General features: G+C 35.7%; 3 protein-coding genes across 4 annotated transcripts; all 3 read right to left on the minus strand.

The window, feature by feature from the left end:
• Positions 1-261: 261 nt before the first annotated feature.
• On the minus strand, positions 262-3,398 carry LOC107467580 (amino-acid permease BAT1 homolog). The gene is made up of 8 exons (XM_021131346.2): positions 3,218-3,398; positions 2,505-2,765; positions 2,361-2,379; positions 2,053-2,272; positions 1,784-1,965; positions 1,159-1,448; positions 944-1,073; positions 262-625 (listed from the first exon to the last, which is right to left on the minus strand). The coding sequence occupies exons 1-8, from the start codon at positions 3,313-3,315 to the stop codon at positions 278-280; spliced, it is 1,548 nt and encodes a 515-aa protein (XP_020987005.1). The 5' UTR covers positions 3,316-3,398; the 3' UTR covers positions 262-277.
• A 642-nt stretch (positions 3,399-4,040) lies between these two features.
• Positions 4,041-8,472, minus strand: LOC107467489 (lipid phosphate phosphatase 2). The gene is made up of 8 exons (XM_016086604.3): positions 7,976-8,472; positions 6,299-6,518; positions 6,086-6,173; positions 5,881-5,990; positions 5,685-5,778; positions 5,088-5,276; positions 4,945-5,004; positions 4,041-4,460 (listed from the first exon to the last, which is right to left on the minus strand). Exons 2-8 carry the CDS (start codon positions 6,512-6,514, stop codon positions 4,249-4,251), a joined length of 969 nt encoding a protein of 322 aa, XP_015942090.1. The 5' UTR covers positions 6,515-6,518; positions 7,976-8,472; the 3' UTR covers positions 4,041-4,248.
• A 1,693-nt stretch (positions 8,473-10,165) lies between these two features.
• LOC107467532 (lipid phosphate phosphatase 2) lies at positions 10,166-14,455 on the minus strand. Of its 2 annotated transcripts, none has more exons than XM_016086655.3 (9): positions 14,350-14,455; positions 13,960-14,050; positions 13,116-13,337; positions 12,819-12,906; positions 12,623-12,732; positions 12,192-12,282; positions 11,586-11,774; positions 11,422-11,481; positions 10,166-10,656 (listed from the first exon to the last, which is right to left on the minus strand). In XM_016086655.3, the coding sequence occupies exons 2-9, from the start codon at positions 14,008-14,010 to the stop codon at positions 10,460-10,462; spliced, it is 1,008 nt and encodes a 335-aa protein (XP_015942141.1). In that variant the 5' UTR covers positions 14,011-14,050; positions 14,350-14,455; the 3' UTR covers positions 10,166-10,459. The 2 variants fall into 2 exon arrangements, with proteins under 2 accessions (XP_015942141.1, XP_015942142.1); XM_016086656.3 differs by lacking the exon at positions 14,350-14,455 and adding an exon at positions 14,211-14,340.
• Positions 14,456-18,445: the final 3,990 nt, after the last annotated feature.

An 18,445-nucleotide genomic window follows, 5' to 3' on the forward strand; every position in this document is an offset into this window, starting at 1 on the left:
CAAATATCAACACTTGAACCAAAGCAGATTTTTTATTTTTTTTATTAAAGATAAAAAATTCGAACTGATAATTTTTTAATTGAATATAAAAAAATTATGGCATTTGAACGACAAAGCAGATTTTCTTAGCATGGTCTTGAGTGTTTTTTATATTAATATTAGATGCTGATATCAAATTCTGATATGCCAAGAGACATTATCATTATTATTATTATTATTATTATTATTATTATTATTATTATTATTATATAAGTCACTAAATATAACGAACACAACTTCATTTATCTATATTGGTTAAAGGGCCTTTAAACCAATGGCGAGCACTGATGATCCAATAAGAAACTATAAGAATTACCAAACATCCAAGAGCAATAGGGGTATAGTTAAGTGTCTCCATGGTTATTGGGTAGGAAACAGGCAGTGAGAAGAGTACTGAGATTATGACAACCCAGATAACTGCAACCCAGCCCACAATGAGCCCATACCGGCCCAATTTGAAAGGCCCAGGCTCAAAATGCTTTGCTGCCAATGTCACTCTGAAGAATATTGGAAGGGCATATGCTATATAGATACTAATCACTGCTATTGACACTGTGGCCTGAAATGCTACCATGCTTCCAAGAGACTGCAATAGAATTAGAGTTGAGTTAGATACTTGCCAAGAACGAATTTCATACACACACATAGCATTGTTTATGTAGAATTGGTTAGCTCACAGTTAATGGTTAGTTACAATTCTGTTATTTAGTTTCTACTTTCGGTTAGCACAACACTTGTACTAGAGACTATAAACTGAATAGTGCTTATGAATCTCTAGCAGAGTTAGATAAATACTAGTTCCTCTACATTGTTGCCAAGGACAAATAAGAGAAGATGTAGTTTGAAGAGTATTTTGAAATTTAAAATATTTAATATTTCTTAACAAAATAAAAAAAACACATACCGTTAGAGCCTTGCAAAATGAAATCAAAACAGAAAGCCAAACAGCATTTATAGGAACCTCCTCCTTATTAACTTTATGCCACAATGATGACAAGGGCATGGCCCCATCTCTTGAGAAAGCATAAGCCATCCTGTAAATATAAGCAACTAGAGATATTATAAAGCCTCTAATATGCAAATGCCAAATGCACAGCACCAAATTTCAGGTACATTTACCTTGAGTTGCTGGTAACTGAACCCATACCACAGAAAAATATGGCAACAGCAATAATCACCAAGCACATAATACCCCCAAATCCATGGCCATATCTTTTCTTGAATGCCATATAAAATATTTGAGCAATTGCATATCCACCAGCATCATTGTCTTGACTCAATAGGTAAGGGATATCAGTAACTGCAAAGGTAATGCCTAATATGTAACAGAATCCAACAACAATAGATATTCCAACTGAGCTGATAATTCCTTTTGGTCCGTTTATATCAGATCTCTTGGTTTCCTCCGTCTGAAAATTGAAGTTTTCAATAAAAGAAAAATCTTAGTCCAATCCTATAATCACTCAACCAGTCAAGTTAAATCTTAGAGATATTAGTGACTTAATTAGAGGTTAATTACTTCTGGATGTTGGCTACCACAATGTGTTAGTTTCTTGATAGTTACCATCCTATATGTAGTGTGTATCTCTAATGTAAATCTAAATCCCACCATTAACAAAATCCAATTCTAACTTTCTCAAATTTCCCATTGTTTATCTGTCAGCATGGATTATAACAGTAAATGAATAGCACCAATATTTTTGAAGTTGAAAATCAACTTATAAACTAATACTTAAATATTCACCATATGAGCTGATGCATCATACCCGGCTAGGGTATACTGACTCATAAGAAGTCCCAAAACAAATATGTAAGGTCTGCTATTGATTCCAACCCCATTATCTGTATTGAACTCGGTGAAAACAAACTTGGCACTCGCTTTTTTCGTTGCAACAGATGGGATCAGGATAATAAGCACAAAAACACCTGAAAGTTTTTCAAGTTCCAATTAGATATTCAAAATCTTTTCCCCTAAACTGAAAAAGAGAATTCAAATAGAAAAATTCTTCCTACCTACAACATTCCAAACAGTACCCAAGTTTGCCAAGAGTGATAACATTGAGATAGGGAGGCTGTTTATTATACCATGTAGGAGCAAAATCCCACCATGGATAGCAATAACTACATATTTAGATGCCACATATCCACCACCATTTTTCCCACCAGTACTAAGGAGAATGATAACCTGAATCAGTTGTGCTAGTGAGAAGTCTATACTTGTTGTCCCTGCCCACTGCAAATGAAAAAAAATTTCAAAACTTGGTCAAATGGGTTATCAAAAACCTTCAAAAATACTAGATTATGTGATTTTTCAAAAATACCTGGCCAATGATATTGAACCTGCATGGGAAACCAACATTGTGTTATATATACTCAGCAACTCATCATTTCTACTAGTGGAGAGGAATGAATTATGAATTGGCTCAATGTGCGACGAAGAATGAGTATGAAGAGAAATTTCATACCAGCCAGTGATCCAAGAGGCAAAGGGTGCCCATCGAGGACCAGCAAGCTTGGCACTCCAAAAGTAGAGACCACCAGAAGTTGGATATGCTGAACAAATCTCAGCCATTGATAGAGCAACAAGCATGGTGAAGATACAAACTACCAACCAGCCATACACCATCGAAACTGGACCACCATAATTTAAACCAGTATTGTAAAGAGTACTTATACCAGTCAGCACGGATATAACAGAAAATGTAAGTGCAAAATTTGAGATGACCCTGCATATTGGACAAATTCAGAAATCAAAATAAAAAGCCGTGAATCCAACCCAAAACAAAATCCATGTACTAAAACAAAAACTTACCATATTTTATTAGTCAAGACAATCAATCATGTTCAGGTATTGAGATTCTATATAGATGTTAATCCATATACAAAAAATCAAACTTAAAAATATTGGTTAAAAGAAAAAGAACATACCACTCAAAAGTAAAAAATAATGAAATTGTTTTGTGGAAATGAAGTAAAATCAAATTTCATTCAGTAAATTTAAACAACTTTTCTCAATATCAATTAAACAAAATTTAAACTAAAACTTCTCAAACAAGTAGTTTATTTATAAGTGAAGTGAGTTTCTAATAGTAGTATGTCAAAATATCCTATTCTTGGGGTCTAAATAGCAAACTAGTTAGCAAATGAAAATGAAAGGTGAAAAAGGAGAGAACTTAACGAGAGATCACGCTTGAGCTCTTGCTTGTAGCCGAGTTCGTGAAGGCGGACAAGCCCAGAATCAAGAGAAGCAGCTTCACTATCAGATGGGATTGTCATCTTTTCAGTATTGCTGCTCTGTAGCTTTGCTTGCAGCAGTTACACTAAGCAGACAAACAGAGAAGCAAGGTCTTTAAGCACTCGCCGTTTGATCTTTGCCAGAATAAATAACGTTCTAGGTTGTCATTTGTTGCTGTCTTTCCCTCCATTTTTTGTCATATCTTTCTTTAAAATATTGTCCGGCCATTAACAAACATTTTATTTCAAGTCATTGGGAAGTTAGGTACGTCAAATTGTTAATAATCAAACTCAATTTAAATTAAAAAATCATGACTACTATAATTGATATTTTTTAACTTGAAAATCCATTTATAATTAATATGACAATCATGTTATGCGTATATAAAAAAATTAATTATTAAATTAATTATCTATAAAAATTAAACAGCACACGTATTTAAATACATGACTATTGATTTTTGTAGTTATGATAACTCAAAAACATTTAAGATTGCTCTTTATAAAACTCTTGGAGACTTCGTAAATATGAACAGCGACTAATATGTATTTACAGATTTATCGGTGCTTTGCTCCTTGTTTATTCAATTATTTTTCTCTCTCCCATTATGCTATTTTAAGGGAAAAATTAAACATGACAAATTAGTTTTGGACACACATTTTAAACCTAACTTAACAATTACGTTTCACTAATAATCATTCAACCAACGATATAACCAACGATATATGATGTATAGAGTAATGTTAGTATATGTACTGGAAACAAGTGACTGTAAAAACTAAGCCATTATAAAGAAAGGATAACGAACTTACAAAGATATTTCTAATCCAATAAGAAGCTCAAAAGTTAAAACCAAAGAGATCGACATCCGCATATATATCTAACAGGATGATGCTAATGTCTATTATCTGCAACTAAAACTCAAACCCGTAAAATTTTTACACCCGGTGATCTTTCCAATCTCTTTACAGCAGTCAGTGTGTCCTGACATTTTGTGGTGCGCCTAACATGGGGCTTGAATCCCAGCTATTGCTTCGTGTATCTCCCTCCTGGTGAGGTGGGATATACAGAGTTACTGCCTGAAGCTCAGAGGACTGCACTCGCTGGCTGTCATTATTGGCGGAAGAGGGTCGAGCGGCATTATGAGATTCAGCCAACATCCGGAAATATGCATGAGGCCCCCACCCTGCATATGTGACAGTATCATATTATTCTTGAAAAATGAAATCAAGTAATCATTGATGAACAACACTTGTGTAAACAAGCCAAACGAAAAGCCATCTATGCTTCAAGACACCTGAATAACAGGGCCGAGGATCTTAGTCCTTAGACAATTAGACAAAAGATTGGCCGCATAAACAAAGACACTAATCCATTGCTTAAATCGAAAGAAAACATTAAGTGACAAATTTTCACTCAGCTCCAACAAATTTACGTGGCAACAGTTCTGCAAAATATATTATTTACTAATCTAATAATAGTTTTGTTAATATTTATAGAAGCTTAAATCATATTAGGAACAGCATCAAATCATATGATCATAAAATATATAGGCACAGAACATGTTAAACATTCTTTTTTTGCAACACATACTAAACTTGCAGTATAAGATGTTAGATGTGACAGATTTTGCAACACATACTAGAAAGGATAACAATTCATAGTCATACCATCAGTGTCATATGGTGGTGGGAAGAATTGCAAGTAACAAAAGGAAGCAATTACACTCCCTGCATAGCAAAAGTCTGCATAAGAAACTTTACCAAAAGATTTACTTAAATGTTAATAATAAATTTAACTTTAAATAACAAACCTATTAGGCCTCCAGCAAACACATCTTGCCAATGATGCCAATAATCATCAACACGAGAGACAGCAACCATAGATGCCATGAGGATTGGAAAGAAAACAAGACAGAGCTTTGCAATGTGACCGCTACGATCAAACGCCCTAACTTTTCCAGATAGATACCAAGACAGATAAACAAGACCAGCAAAGGACCCTGGATAAAACATAAAATAATTAAAAAAAATAAAAGCAAAAAAGGAGACTTTATTTTCTTATATTGTTGTCATTCATGTAGGAAGTAGTAAATTACAAAACAAGAACAGAATAACACATTCTTGAGATGGACCACCACATAAAAAATGCCAACTCTACGGGAAGCCCTTTTTCAAAAATCACAAGGTTGATAAACTAACTATTCTAATACCACCAAAACCTCAACCTTTTGCGTAAGTATATTATTCTTAAATAGGGTTCAAAGATTCTCGTATCCTTATTCTTTTTAACCAAACTCATCCATGAACAATTTCTGACTTTGTAGTTATACTAAAGATTTTTGAAATAGAAAAAAGAATATATTAGAAGAGAATGTAATTCTAATTTAAGATCGTCAAAGGCTACATACAGGAGGTATGTCCACTTGGGAAGCTTTTGTGCCCTTCCTTGATAACACTTTTATCTCCAGTACACATAACATCAGTTGTTACTTGATCATACACCTGATATGTCATGCACCAATGTCATTTTTATTCAGCAATGAAATACAAAGTGCAACATTAAAGGGAATAAAACAGGCTCAGTAGTTGATGTTGAAAACTCACCCCTTTTCCATTAGGAAAACAACGCCAGAAGAAATCTGGCCGTGGTCGTCCAACACCATCTTTGATAGCATCAGTTATCACAGCAGTAATGAGGACTGAATATAGAAGGCCTGGTGTGCATTTTACAATATGTTCGTGTATCAGTGATCTGCAAACAGGAAGGATAACAAATAACAAAAAACTTTTAAAAGGTTCAGAGACGTACCCAATATAGCATGGTGAAAGTCATAAACATCCTTTCTAATGAAATAGTAAATAAGAAAGATGACCAGCGGCACCAATATTGCAATGATCTGCTCAGAAAGTACACAGTCAAGAGATTATATCTTGAATGTTGATCAAACCAATGGGTAATATAGCTTTAATATCTGTATAGGTGTAAATTTCTTTTAAGACAATTCTTGGAAATACAACATACCGGAACTGCCCAAAAGGGAATAGTATTATCTTTCAATGGGTAGCGAAGGTCTGTCATCATATCCCGTCCAACAAAACGATGGAATGGCTCTATTATATTCAAGACAGCATCAATGATCACAAGAAGCAAAAGAATAAACCAGTCATGCATATGTATTCTTGCCACACTAGTTCCATGTGATCTGATAGTGTGTGTACCCAATTGAATTTCTGGCATTTCTCTGCTTCCAATGAGAAAATAGGAAGAAGGAATTAAGGTACCATAAAATTTAAGGAAATTTACCAAAAGCAAAATCAGAAAGGAGAACAAAACAAACACACTGTTACAAATCATGTGAAACTGACAAAACAGAACACTAGCGGGATAGATCCTATTAATTCAGTAGATAGGATTGGGGAATAGTCTTCACCCAAGAAGAAAGAAAATTCACAATCCAGAACTATGTAGTTTGGCGTCTGAAGGATTTTTCTCCACTTTTTCCCAAGCCCAATTTTGTACACAAAGACACCTCAAATTCTTAGAGTGACAAGTTTTTTAGAGTAATAAACCTGAATGTATAGTTCCATTTTTTCGGTTTTTATTTATTTAATGTTGTGCCTCATATTGATCTCGAGCAAACATGTAATCACTACCATTGTCAATTTGTCATTACCATTGAACCACAGTATATTGTTATGCATATGATTTCGTTGATATATTTTTCATGCTTAGATTGGTAAGAGAAATGGAAAAGACTGTAAGGACTTTTAGACTACAGGTTCCAAAAAAGGAGGAGCAAAAAGAAGATGGAATGAGGGTAGGTAGGAATGTGTTATATAAAACACTTTAACAGGTAGGTAGGAATGTAGGTTCACGGTTCAATTTGGGGTTGAATTGCAATCAACGAAAGCAGCATTCAAATTAATCATATTCACGGGTAAGATATTGACTTTAATAAAATCAAGACAATTCATTATTGACCTATCCCAAAACGATGTGACAGTCGCAAGCTCTGAGTTCTCTTAAACCTCCTCAGGGGAATGCAAAACCTTTAGACATCTAATTGATTAACCAAGAATGAGTCAACACACGATTTCTTAGCACCAGAAATATATAATTACATATACACCTATATAAAATCCAAAATTATCTAGATCGCACGGTTAATTCCAGCCACAGAATTCATAATGATCACGGTGTAAGTTTTCTGTGCCCTAGCTATTGAGCAGGCACCGGTATCATCAAGTTAATAACTATATGCAGTGCGTATTCTCTTCAAAAAGTAATCATAAAGAAAAAAGGAGAGTTTTCTTCCTTTTGCTAGCTCAAACTCATTCATCGGTCGAACAGGTAAAGAAAAACGAGAATTGTCTCAAGGAGTTCTACAGCTGGAAAAAGAAAATAAAAATAAAAGAAGATCACATCCAACTCTGAATCTCTGATAAGTAAAATCATCAATTGAGAAGAGTGTTTCAGCAATCAGCACACAAATCCAACCGTTAATATTCTGTGGAAGCGGTTTTCACGGGAAACAAGAGCATTTTCGAGGAGGAGTCAACTAAAGCTATCAAATATCACACAAGTCGCGCTTAACAGAAAATTAAGAAGCAAAAGCGTAAAAAACCGAGACAAAAAAGTGAAACGTGCAACGAACAAAGAGGAATCACAATGCGAAGAGATTGAGAGAAAGTAACTGACCTGCAGATTCAGATGCACGTGTTCGAGATTCGAGGCTAAGCAGAAGGAAAGAATGATATGAAAATGCGTGGGAGAGAATGCGCGTTTGTGGTGATGTAGGAGAAAGGAAATTCAAAAAAGGCGGAAGCAGCAGAAACAATGGAGAAGGCGCGTGGAGTTGTTGAACAACGCAAAGCGGTTTCGCGATATTCTATCTTTTGTATTCTCCTCAATTATTAGGAATTTGCTTCCTTCATGATTTCGGGTCAGTTATTCTATTTTCTAGTTATGAAAGGGAAATAGGGAATTTGAACTTCATAATTGCTGATTAGAATTGTTACGAGTAATCTTCTTCGGTTCTTCCTATGTCACCTTTTATTTGTTTTTCGTTATTTACAACTAATTATTTGCTCTCTACTCAAACTCCCTATAGAACCCCGAAAAAAAAATGAAAGAGGGGAGAAGAAAAAAAAAGGAACAGCAACCGACACGGTCACACAGACAGAGTGGCGAGAGAGCCTTCGGCAAAGAAAGAAGCCAATGGTGTAATAATAAATAAATTTGAATAATTTGATTTTTTTTCCCTTTCGTTTGGAAAGGAAAAAATTAAAATACAATGCAATTGTTAAAATTATTATTATTGCGTTCACAAATCAATAAATCATAACTACTCAAGGCAAGAGTGGATATTTTCTATATGCACTTTAACTTCGTAATCGTATCTCAACCCCGCTTTGCCCCTTTTCCTTTTTGGCTTTTGCTTTTTCTTATTTGGATTTAGTCAGTTATCCATTCAAACTCTATCAACTCGTTTGCAATTGCAAGGGGTTTAATTCAGATCCCCTTTTTCATTAATGAAATTTTGACTAATTTCAGTTTATATGTGAAATATACTGTTTTAATTTTTCAGAACCTAGCGGACTTTATTTTAGCTACAGACATTTCTTATTGATTTTTTTATTAAATGGGTGGGTGGTTATTGCTTACTACTACAGCAACCTTTTGATTGCTAAGAAGAGGTGACAACTGATTTGCATATGATTATTTCCTCAGGCATACACCTCAAATAATATATAAAATAAAATTACATACTGTCAAGGAAAAGTCTCCTTTCTTTCCCCTATCATTCCTGATTTATTTAATGTTTAGCTGAATACCATAGTGAATAGTACTTGCTGTAATAAGATTATATAATAATATAATATAGTACATAACCTAGAGGCTCAAGTAATAAGTTTATTCATTCTAAAATTAGTAGAAGATTATAGGAGTAGATTTAATAATCGAAAAAAAAAATTAAGAAGATTCATTTTCGAAGATAATCTCGTGCAGGCCCTTTAGGGCTACAAGAAACATGTTCTTTTATTGGCTTTATTGTTATGCGAGCAAGCAGACAATGCAGCTGGCTGGATATTCGTGATAACTTGGAAAAGTGCATCTGCATCTTACAAATTTATTAATGCTTTTGTTTATCATCCATTACTTTCATGAAAATCCTTATAAGCACTATACCATTCCTCCTCTCCTTTTGAATTGTTCAATGCTCACATATAAAACTCAAATCATATAGCACATTCAAATTTAAGTTTTTACAAGAACCGTAGTAGATAAATAAATTTTAACAGAGTAATACTGATGTATTTTTGGTTTGAGGCGTCAAATTATGGACTAAATCCCCATTTTGGTCTATGAGATTCACGCGATTATTCATTTTGGTATCTGAAATTCAAAATTACCTATACTGGTCCTCTAGATTCAAGTTTGGCACCAATATGGTCCCTCGACTCTTTTCGGTGATGATTAGGCAAATGGAGTGCTGAGATGACACTCTTCCTGTCACGTTGGACGCTGTAACGGCTAGTTGATGTCGCAAGGGTTGTATTTGTATCCAATTTAGTCCCCCCTTGTTAAAATTTTGTTATTATAACTCAGATAAATAATAAGATAATTAGGGTTTCAGAGACTAAATTGGATACAAATACAACTCTTGCCACGTCAGCTAGCCGTTGCAGCCGTTGCAGCATACAGTGTGGTAGAGAGGATGTCATCTTAGTACTTCGTTTGTCTTATCATCCTTGAATCTGGAGGACCAATATAGGTAATTTTGAATTTCGGGAACTAAAATGAATAATCGCGTCAATCTCAAAGACCAAAATGGGGATTTAGTCCAAATTATGACTTGTGAGTAATGGTGAACAGGAAGCTAGAACATTTAGAACCACGGTTATTATTCAAATGCCATCAAGTATTATTCATATGTTAACACTAATCTAAAGAAATTCTTCCACTAAGCTACGTTCTATCTACTTAATAAGCGGAAAAGCATGCACCATTTTCTGTTTACCCAGCAACAGTGCTAGTAATGCATGAACAGAAACTGCACAATATTTGCTACTTTGCTAAAATCAAGTGTTTGCCGTGTAGACCGAGAACCTCATTTCAATTTACACAAAAGCAAAGTCACAAGGATCAAAGGAGAAGATTAACGCAGAAGAATTCATCAGATCACTTCTGTCCAAGCTCCATCGCTTCCAAGCTTGGGCTATGATAAGTGAAAGGGGGCAATGTATCACCATTTCTCCTTGGTGCTTGATTCACACCCCCTGGAACCTCCATGGCCTGCACAAGAGGTGAATCCCGGTTCGTGTTTGAACTGACTCGTGCTTCCTCCATTGCCTTGAAATATGCATAGGGACCCCATCCTGGAGAGAAATAAATTTAAAGTCAGCTCGAGGAATCTGCTTCAAACTAGGAGTATATGATACATTGATCCAGACATCATGAATGGCCAAAATTTGCTTATTGGTAAAGGTGGTCAAACACAACCACATGGCTAACCTGAAGTTAGTGGCCAAATCCACCTTAATATTTTTTATTTGTCATTGAAAATGATATCAAATCCAAAATCATGCAGAATTTAATACTAGTACAACCAACTTCCACCTAACTACACTTATAGGCCAGAGGCATCCGTTCTTATTCTCAGTTGAAAATTGAAATAATGATTGGACGACAAAAGTGGCACATTAAGCACAAATGCGACTTCGTTACAAACTAGATTATTGCTACAGTGGTCAAATCACCTGCAAGTGCTATACTGATATCTCTAGGTAACTTGAATGAGGAGATTAAAATTTTCTTCTAAACGAGGGACAAAGGAAAAGGCCTTGAAGAATAGTGACTTTGAAGGGAGAAATTGCAGGTGACTAATTAAGCAAGGCTCAATGTTTTATCTTGTTTGCTATCTAAAATAAGTTAACTTCTCAAGAAGAATCTAATAGGTATAGGGAGTGAGAGGGTATAGTAAAAAAAACCATAAAAAGCCATATCTTGGTAGAGCCATGGCAATAAGAAAATTACAAAAGACTTAATTTTGGAAATATATTTGTGAATCAAAAACTTCGGAGAAATCAACGTAAACAAGGTTTGAAATACTGAAGAAGTCAAACAGAGAGATGAGGTGTTACCATCATCACTATAAGGGGGAGGGAAGAACTGCATATAGCAAAAGGTTGCTACAACCAGCCCTGCAAGAAACACAATCAAATGAGTTTCACTTTAATTTGATCTTTCAGCGCTGGGACTAAGCCATTTTTAAACTTCTCTAGCTATTTAAGTCATTAAGAACAACCTAGAAGACCTCCAGCAAAGACATCTTGCCAATGATGCCAATAGTCATCTACGCGAGAGATTCCAACTAGACAAGCAGCAAGTATCGGAAGAAACACGATGCATAGTTTTGCTACATGCCCTTGGCGATCAAAAGCTTTGATCTTCCCAGATAGGTACAGCGATAGAAAACCCAATCCTGCAAAGGACCCTGCAGACGTTAATATAAGTATCAGGTTCCACACAGACTTTTTTCTGAAGGAATTAGCTACTGATTTGATGAGTAAATTAAGATATTATTTTATGTACTTAACAGCACACGAGACATATTGGCTATAATAAACTTCAGCACTGATTTTGGAAAGAATTTGTTGCTACTGTCTGAAAATTTTAAGTGAATGATGATTACCAATTTCGTTAGATTTACAATATGCTATCTTATAAGAATACAAACATTACTGCATTTCACCAATTTCGTGTTTCTTAAAGATTATCAACCCAGTTATATGTGAGAGCAACTGATATAATGTTATGATTCGACTTCACTAATAAAAATGCATTGTTAATTCCAATCTGCTCGGACCAAAAGCTTGTAGTAGAAGAGAACAGTAAACTTTTTGTTGCTCACATGATGTATGACCGCTTGGGAAACTCTTGTGTCCTTCTTTTATATCACTTTCCTTACCATGGCACACTACACCTCCCCATTTGTCATAAACCTACAAGGTTAATGGAATAGAAAATAACAAATAAGTAAAGACCATTCCCTCTGTACGAAATTTCAGCAGTTACAGTTCTTGTAAAACCATCTGAAAACTCCTAATAAAATGAAACCATACAAGTATATAAAAAAGATAGACAAGGAATAATCCAGAAACTCTATACAAGAGATGGACGCATCCTATTATCTTTATGCCTTCTATGCCACCATTACCACAACAAAATGGGGTCAAAATTCACTTGGGAGAGACTAAAACATTGAGTATGAGAAACTATGATCAAGTGGTTATATTAGTATATATATGTAACGACATTGTCCATTAAATGATAGTTGCTAACCTCTACTCCATCAGGGAAGCAACGCCAATAGAAGTCTGGCCGGGGCCGACCAACTGCATCTTTTATTGCATCGGTCAAGACAGCGGTAATCAGAACGGCAAACAGGAGCCCTGCTAGCAATGAAGTACAACATTATTACCAATTCATCAACAGCTTTAATTTGTGTATCTGAAAGTATGCAAAATACGAAGTTTACCTAGGACACTGTGATGCAAATCATAAACATCTCTCCTCCGCATATAGAAGAGAAGAAAAACAGCCATTGGCAACAGAACCGCATATAGCTGGACACATCAAAGAAGGGAAAAACATATCAACCATAATTACTTGCATTAAATAAAAATATGCAATTAGCTCAGGCCATTATTATTAAAACATAATTCAAGTTCATTCAGGCGTAATGAAATGAAAACAGAAATCAACAAAGCAAGGGATCCCCTAACATGGAAGCAATTCAATGAGCTTTTAATTCTGTCTAAGGAAGGGAACTTACAGGAACAGCCCATACGGGAACAGTGTTCTCTTTCATGGGATATTTAAGGTCTTCCAACATGTCTCTGCCCACAAAGCGGTAAAACGGGTGAATGACGAAAAGAATAACCTCTATCACTATGAGCAACAGCAATATGAGCCAATCATGAAGGTGATTTCTTGCAAGTGTAGCCCCATGTGATTTGATTGTGTGAGCAGAAGGATCAACCCGGGGCATCCGTCCCTGCCGGAAGAAACAACCAAGAGAGAAACATCTAATTTAACAGAGGCAACATTTGAGTACAAAATGGTCACATAAAACTACTCGGAAAATTTTCCTCCCGCACCACATGATTATTGCATGCATCAATCAATCAGAGTAAAATTCTTCAGTTGAAGAAACAGTAATAAACTGGATAAATTATGTTGATTAATACTTAGTTCTTCATTTTAATCTCATACGAAAATGGTCGATCATTTTTATTTTTGGATCTAAGTTTCTTACGGATCAAGAGGAGTCTCTCAAGTTCCAACCCACACCACACGCATCCTAATTAGAAATGGAACACACGTCTCTATCCCTATAAATTTGCTGCTACCTATTTGAAACAACCGCTGAAAGTTAGGTTATTCCATGCTTCAATTAAAATTCAAGCATAATCAGGTCTCCATCATCAATTAACCCTGCTAAAACGTAAATGAAGTTACCAGAAAATAATTTTACCTGCTTCGAAGTTTTAACATCCTAAACCAAATCAACATTAAATCCCACTGGTACGGCGGTAAGAATCAAATGAATATCCAAATCCAAATTCTGAGTTTAAATTATTGTGGTAAGTATAGAAAAGAAGAAAATGAATAACTACCTGAAACGGTGGCCATATTCTTCCAAAAGATATGAATCCCCGCCACGCCATGTGTATAAAAGTATAAACGAACGAGAGCACTCACGAGATTCTGGTTATTAACATGAAGCACACAAATAGAAACAAAAAGGTAACAGTTAAGACTGAGTGAGAAGTTTTATCCCAAACTGGAAGGAACGGAAAGGAAGGGAAACAAAAGTAATCGTAATCGTAGAGTACTGTTATAGTGAGAGAATTTAAATATACTCAACTCAAGTCTTTTTCCTTTTTTGTTTTTTTAGTTTTGTCCCGGAAAATTTGAAATAAAACCCTTTTTTTTTTCCGAGAAAATCTGGTGACGGAAGAATGAAACGTTGGTGGGTGAGATTAGAAATTAGAAGTGAAACGAACCTTTCACTTTGAAATGAATTAATTTGGCGGGGGCGGAGCGGTTTACCCCTTTATCCAATCCTACAACCGAGGTAACGAACTTTTTCAAAATTATTTTTAAATTAATCAGAATCTTCTTTCTTTCTTTTTTTTTTCTTTTCTGCTAATATATACAGATTCTGTGAATTATTAGTAGTTGACTACTCGCCGGTCAAAATAACAAATGAATTTAGTTTTAATGGGTAACATAACAATTATAATTGTTAATATGTTATGTTTACCCCTTTGTGTAATTTTTTTTACACTAATAATATATAAATATAAATTATCCATACAAAATTGAAAATATTATATATACATAAAATCAATTAATTTTATTAATATCCTATATAGTTTTAGTAATATATTCTCAAAAAAAATTATATATACATGTTCCAGACAAAAAAGAACGTAACCGATGAAGCGATTAAGGTCATGGCCGATTTCATGGGATAACTGTAAGATACCACAATGGCTATGCCATTAAAACTTGTAACTGCCCGAATCTCAGCAATAATATGTTGCAATAAACACTAAATGTCGAAAAAAAGGCAGTTCCAGAAGGAAAATGTTAGAAACAAGAGAATAATCCTAATATACAAATATGCTATATAAATATAAATGATACTAATTGATCTAATATTGATTCTAATTTATTTTCTACCATCCCCCCTCCTTAAACTCAAGTGGGAGCTAAAGATACCATCTTGAGTTTGGATACCAGAGTCTGAAAATGAGTTGGAAGATGAGTCTTCATGAAGATATCAGCAGTCTGATCCAATGTTCCAACAGCGATGAGACGAACAACATCAATAACATCAATAAGGATGTGTTGCCAAACAAAGTGACAATCAATCTCAATATGTTTGGTGTGTTCATGAAACACATCATTGTGGGCAATCTGAATAGCACTGCGGTTGTCACAAAAAACATCAGTTGGGGACGATTGCGGTGCACCCAAGTCTTTGAGAAGCCAACGTATCGAGACAACCTCAGCAGTGATGTCAGCGAGAGCACGGTATTCAGCTTCCGTGTTTGATTAAGCAGTGAACGTTTTCTTCTTAGCTCGCCAAAAAATGTGAGAGTTGCCAAGAAATAAACAATAACCAACAGTAGAACGACGATCAGTGGGATCACCAGCTCAATCAGCATCTGAGTACTCCTAAAGGGATAAAGATGAATGCACAGAAAAATAAAGGTCATTAAATAGGGTGCCTTTGACGTAGTGAAGAACTGCCGCATAATGAGTAGTACGAGGAGCTGACAAGAACTGGCTAAGAACATAAACCGGATAGGCAATGTCTGGTCGGGTGACAATTAAGTAGACTAGTACTCCAACTAACTGTCGATAAAGAGTATGATTATCCAAAACAATGCCATGCATAGGAGTAAAACGAACATTAGGCTCAAGAGGAGTAGACTCAGTGCGATTATCTGTTATACCGGCTCGAGCAAGAAGATCCGAAGCATTCTTAGCTTGAGAGAGATATATACCATCATCTGTGGATATGACCTCGAGACCAAAACAATAATTGAGAGAACCAAGATCTTTTATCTCAAAAATACGTTGAAGGGAGGCTTTGAGATCAGAGATACCATCAACATCATCTAAAGTAATGATCATGTCATCAACATATAAAAGCAGAAGAACAACTCCATGTTCACTTTATAAATAAAGAGAGCATTCTCATGAGGGCTGCAAGTGAAACCCATATTGCATATAGTGGTGCTGAACTTGTCAAACCATTCGCAAGGAACTTGCTTAAGACCATAAAGTGTCTTGCGAAGGAGACAAACTTTGCTAGAAGGACAAGGATAACTTAGAAGGAGTTTCATATAGACTTTTTTTTTCAAATCTCCATTAAGAAATGAATTCTTCATGTCCATCTGACTAAGAGACGATTTTTTTACCGCAGCAATAGCAAGAAGAGCTCAAACAGATGTGAAACAAACAACAAGAGCAAAAGTCTCTTCATAGTCAATTCCATACTCTTGCATACAACCTTGAGCATCCAATTGTGTCTTATAACAGTCAATAGAACCATCAGAGCGAGTCTTGATCTTATATACCCATCTACTTTCCACAACTTTCTGATTAGAAAGAGGATTAACCAAATCCTAAGTGTATACTTTTTCAAGTGTCTGTATTTCTTCCTGCATTACTTGTTGCCAATTTGAATTTGTGAAGACTTCTCTGAATGACTTAGGTTCATGTTGATGAATAATAGTACAAAAACAATGATAATAAAGAAGATGAGGAGGTGAATTTCTTACCATAGAAGAACAAGTGGAAGGAGGAGGCATGAAGGTAGGAGCAGGATCGTTGTCCGATCTGAAATCATCAGGTGATGAAAAAGGCAGAAGAACTGGAGGCTATAGAGGGTGACTCGAGATAGAACCTATAGAATCATCACTATGAGAAAGATCAACATTGGGATTAGTGAAAAAAGGTGACATGGAATCAAGATTACTGTTCTCAGAAATAATTAAAGCTTTTGTTTTCCACTCTTTAGTGAGACATCTCATCACTCTTCTCACAAGCACAGAATTAGAATGTGTTACTCCCATAGCATCCAAGCCAACAGTGATGGTATTGAACCGTTTGAACAGTTCATCAATGGATTCTCCTTCCTTTATTGTAAACATTTCATTTCCCTGTTTAACATGTCTATCCGAGTCTTCTTTACAATGGTGGTTCCTTCATGAGTGATTTGTAATTTGTCCCAGATTTCCTTTGCTGTTGTGCATCGTGATACCCGTCGGTACTCCTCGAAGTTGATAGCACAGTTGAGTAGATTTATGGCCTTGGCATTTAGCTCCACTTTCTTCCTATCTTCTTCGGTCCAGCTTGCTTCTGGTTTAAGAGTGACTACTCCTTCAGCACTTGTATTAGTAGGAAACTGTGGTCCTTCTAGGATGATCTTCCAAAGCCTGTAGTCTACTGCTTGCACAAAGATCTTCATTCTCTCATTCCAATAGGTATAGTTTTTCCCAGTGAACAGAGGTGGTCTGTTGCTTGACTGTCCTTCTGTAAGGTTGTAGGATACCACATTTGCGCCACTGTTTTCTGCCATAAGGATCTTTACTCCAAGCTGCAAAGCTTGATCTCTTTGAGACCAAGCTCTGATACCAATTGATGGTTTCAGTGGCTAAGAGAAGGGGGGTTGAATCTTAGCCCCTTTTTGCTTGATTACACTTTCTGATCTTTGAGGAGACTTTTCTGTTTTTGTCTCGTCCCTAGCTACGAGACTTTTTACTTTTGTCTCGTCACTTGGCACGAGACATTTTTTATTTTAGCTCCAGTGCAGCAGAAACAGAAATGAAGAAGTAGAGAGAGAAGATTACACCTAGATATATCCTGGTTCAGCTGCTAAGTGCAATGCAACCTACATCCAGTCTCCATCACAACAATGATGGAATTTCACTATAATCATCCAGATTACAAATTGTAAAGTGCTAACCCAACTTACAAGGGGATTCCCACAGAATCATGAAACACAACAAAGATGTACAAAGGAACTCTAAGACATCTATGGCTTTTCTTTTAATTTTGCACTCTCTGCCTTTTTTCGCTCTATGGCTTTTTCATACAAACCTCACTGTTTGCCTTTTTCCATGAGACTCAAGACATGACAAAATTAAACAGAAAAATTACAAAACAGAATACATTGAAGGAGAAGAAAATTTGTAAGCTTAGGTAGCTATGAGACTTCTGTGCCTTGCACACTCACTTTCTTTCCTTGAATCAAACCATGACTGTTCACCCATTTTATAGAGAAGTGAAGCCTTCACAGTTGAAACACAAAACCGAGCTTAGCTTCTTTTCCTTCAAAACAAAACTGGTTCGGCCACAGAGAGAGAAGAGGAAACTCATGCAAAAAACCAACATGCAAATACCTCTAGTCCTTCCTTGGTCATCACTCTTCATCAATCCGAGTGCTCCATCCTTGGCTTCCTCTCCAAGATGGATTTCTGGCCCTTAATGCTTCATGATGATGATGGCTTCATCTGCTCCAATCTCTGCCTCTTCCATCACTTCGCCACTCTAGCTACTTCCTGTGGTGGTTGAGCAGAATCA

The sequence above is a fragment of the Arachis duranensis genome, chromosome 9 (assembly GCF_000817695.3).
Source record: "Arachis duranensis cultivar V14167 chromosome 9, aradu.V14167.gnm2.J7QH, whole genome shotgun sequence".
Classification (NCBI taxonomy): Eukaryota; Viridiplantae; Streptophyta; class Magnoliopsida; order Fabales; family Fabaceae; genus Arachis; species Arachis duranensis.

What these genes read in the sequence shown, in the direction of transcription:
- LOC107467580 (XM_021131346.2), bottom strand. Translation starts at nt 3,315, where the DNA reads ATGACAATCCCATCTGATAGTGAAGCTGCTTCTCTTGATTCTGGGCTT. An exon ending in GAGCTCAAGCGTGATCTCTC is followed by an intron (nt 2,766 to 3,217) that starts GTTAAGTTCTCT and finishes TCCAATATGCAG; the next exon opens with GGTCATCTCAAATTTTGCAC. An exon ending in CATTTTGCAAGGCTCTAACG is followed by an intron (nt 626 to 943) that starts GTATGTGTTTTT and finishes ATTCTATTGCAG; the next exon opens with TCTCTTGGAAGCATGGTAGC.
- LOC107467532 (XM_016086655.3), bottom strand. Translation starts at nt 14,010, where the DNA reads ATGGCGTGGCGGGGATTCATATCTTTTGGAAGAATATGGCCACCGTTT. An exon ending in TTCCCGTATGGGCTGTTCCT is followed by an intron (nt 12,907 to 13,115) that starts GTAAGTTCCCTT and finishes TGATGTGTCCAG; the next exon opens with CTATATGCGGTTCTGTTGCC. An exon ending in TTTGCATCACAGTGTCCTAG is followed by an intron (nt 12,733 to 12,818) that starts GTAAACTTCGTA and finishes CATTGCTAGCAG; the next exon opens with GGCTCCTGTTTGCCGTTCTG.
- LOC107467489 (XM_016086604.3), bottom strand. Translation starts at nt 6,514, where the DNA reads ATGCCAGAAATTCAATTGGGTACACACACTATCAGATCACATGGAACT. An exon ending in CTTTCACCATGCTATATTGG is followed by an intron (nt 5,991 to 6,085) that starts GTACGTCTCTGA and finishes AATGCACACCAG; the next exon opens with GCCTTCTATATTCAGTCCTC. An exon ending in GTTTGCTGGAGGCCTAATAG is followed by an intron (nt 5,005 to 5,087) that starts GTTTGTTATTTA and finishes TTTGCTATGCAG; the next exon opens with GGAGTGTAATTGCTTCCTTT.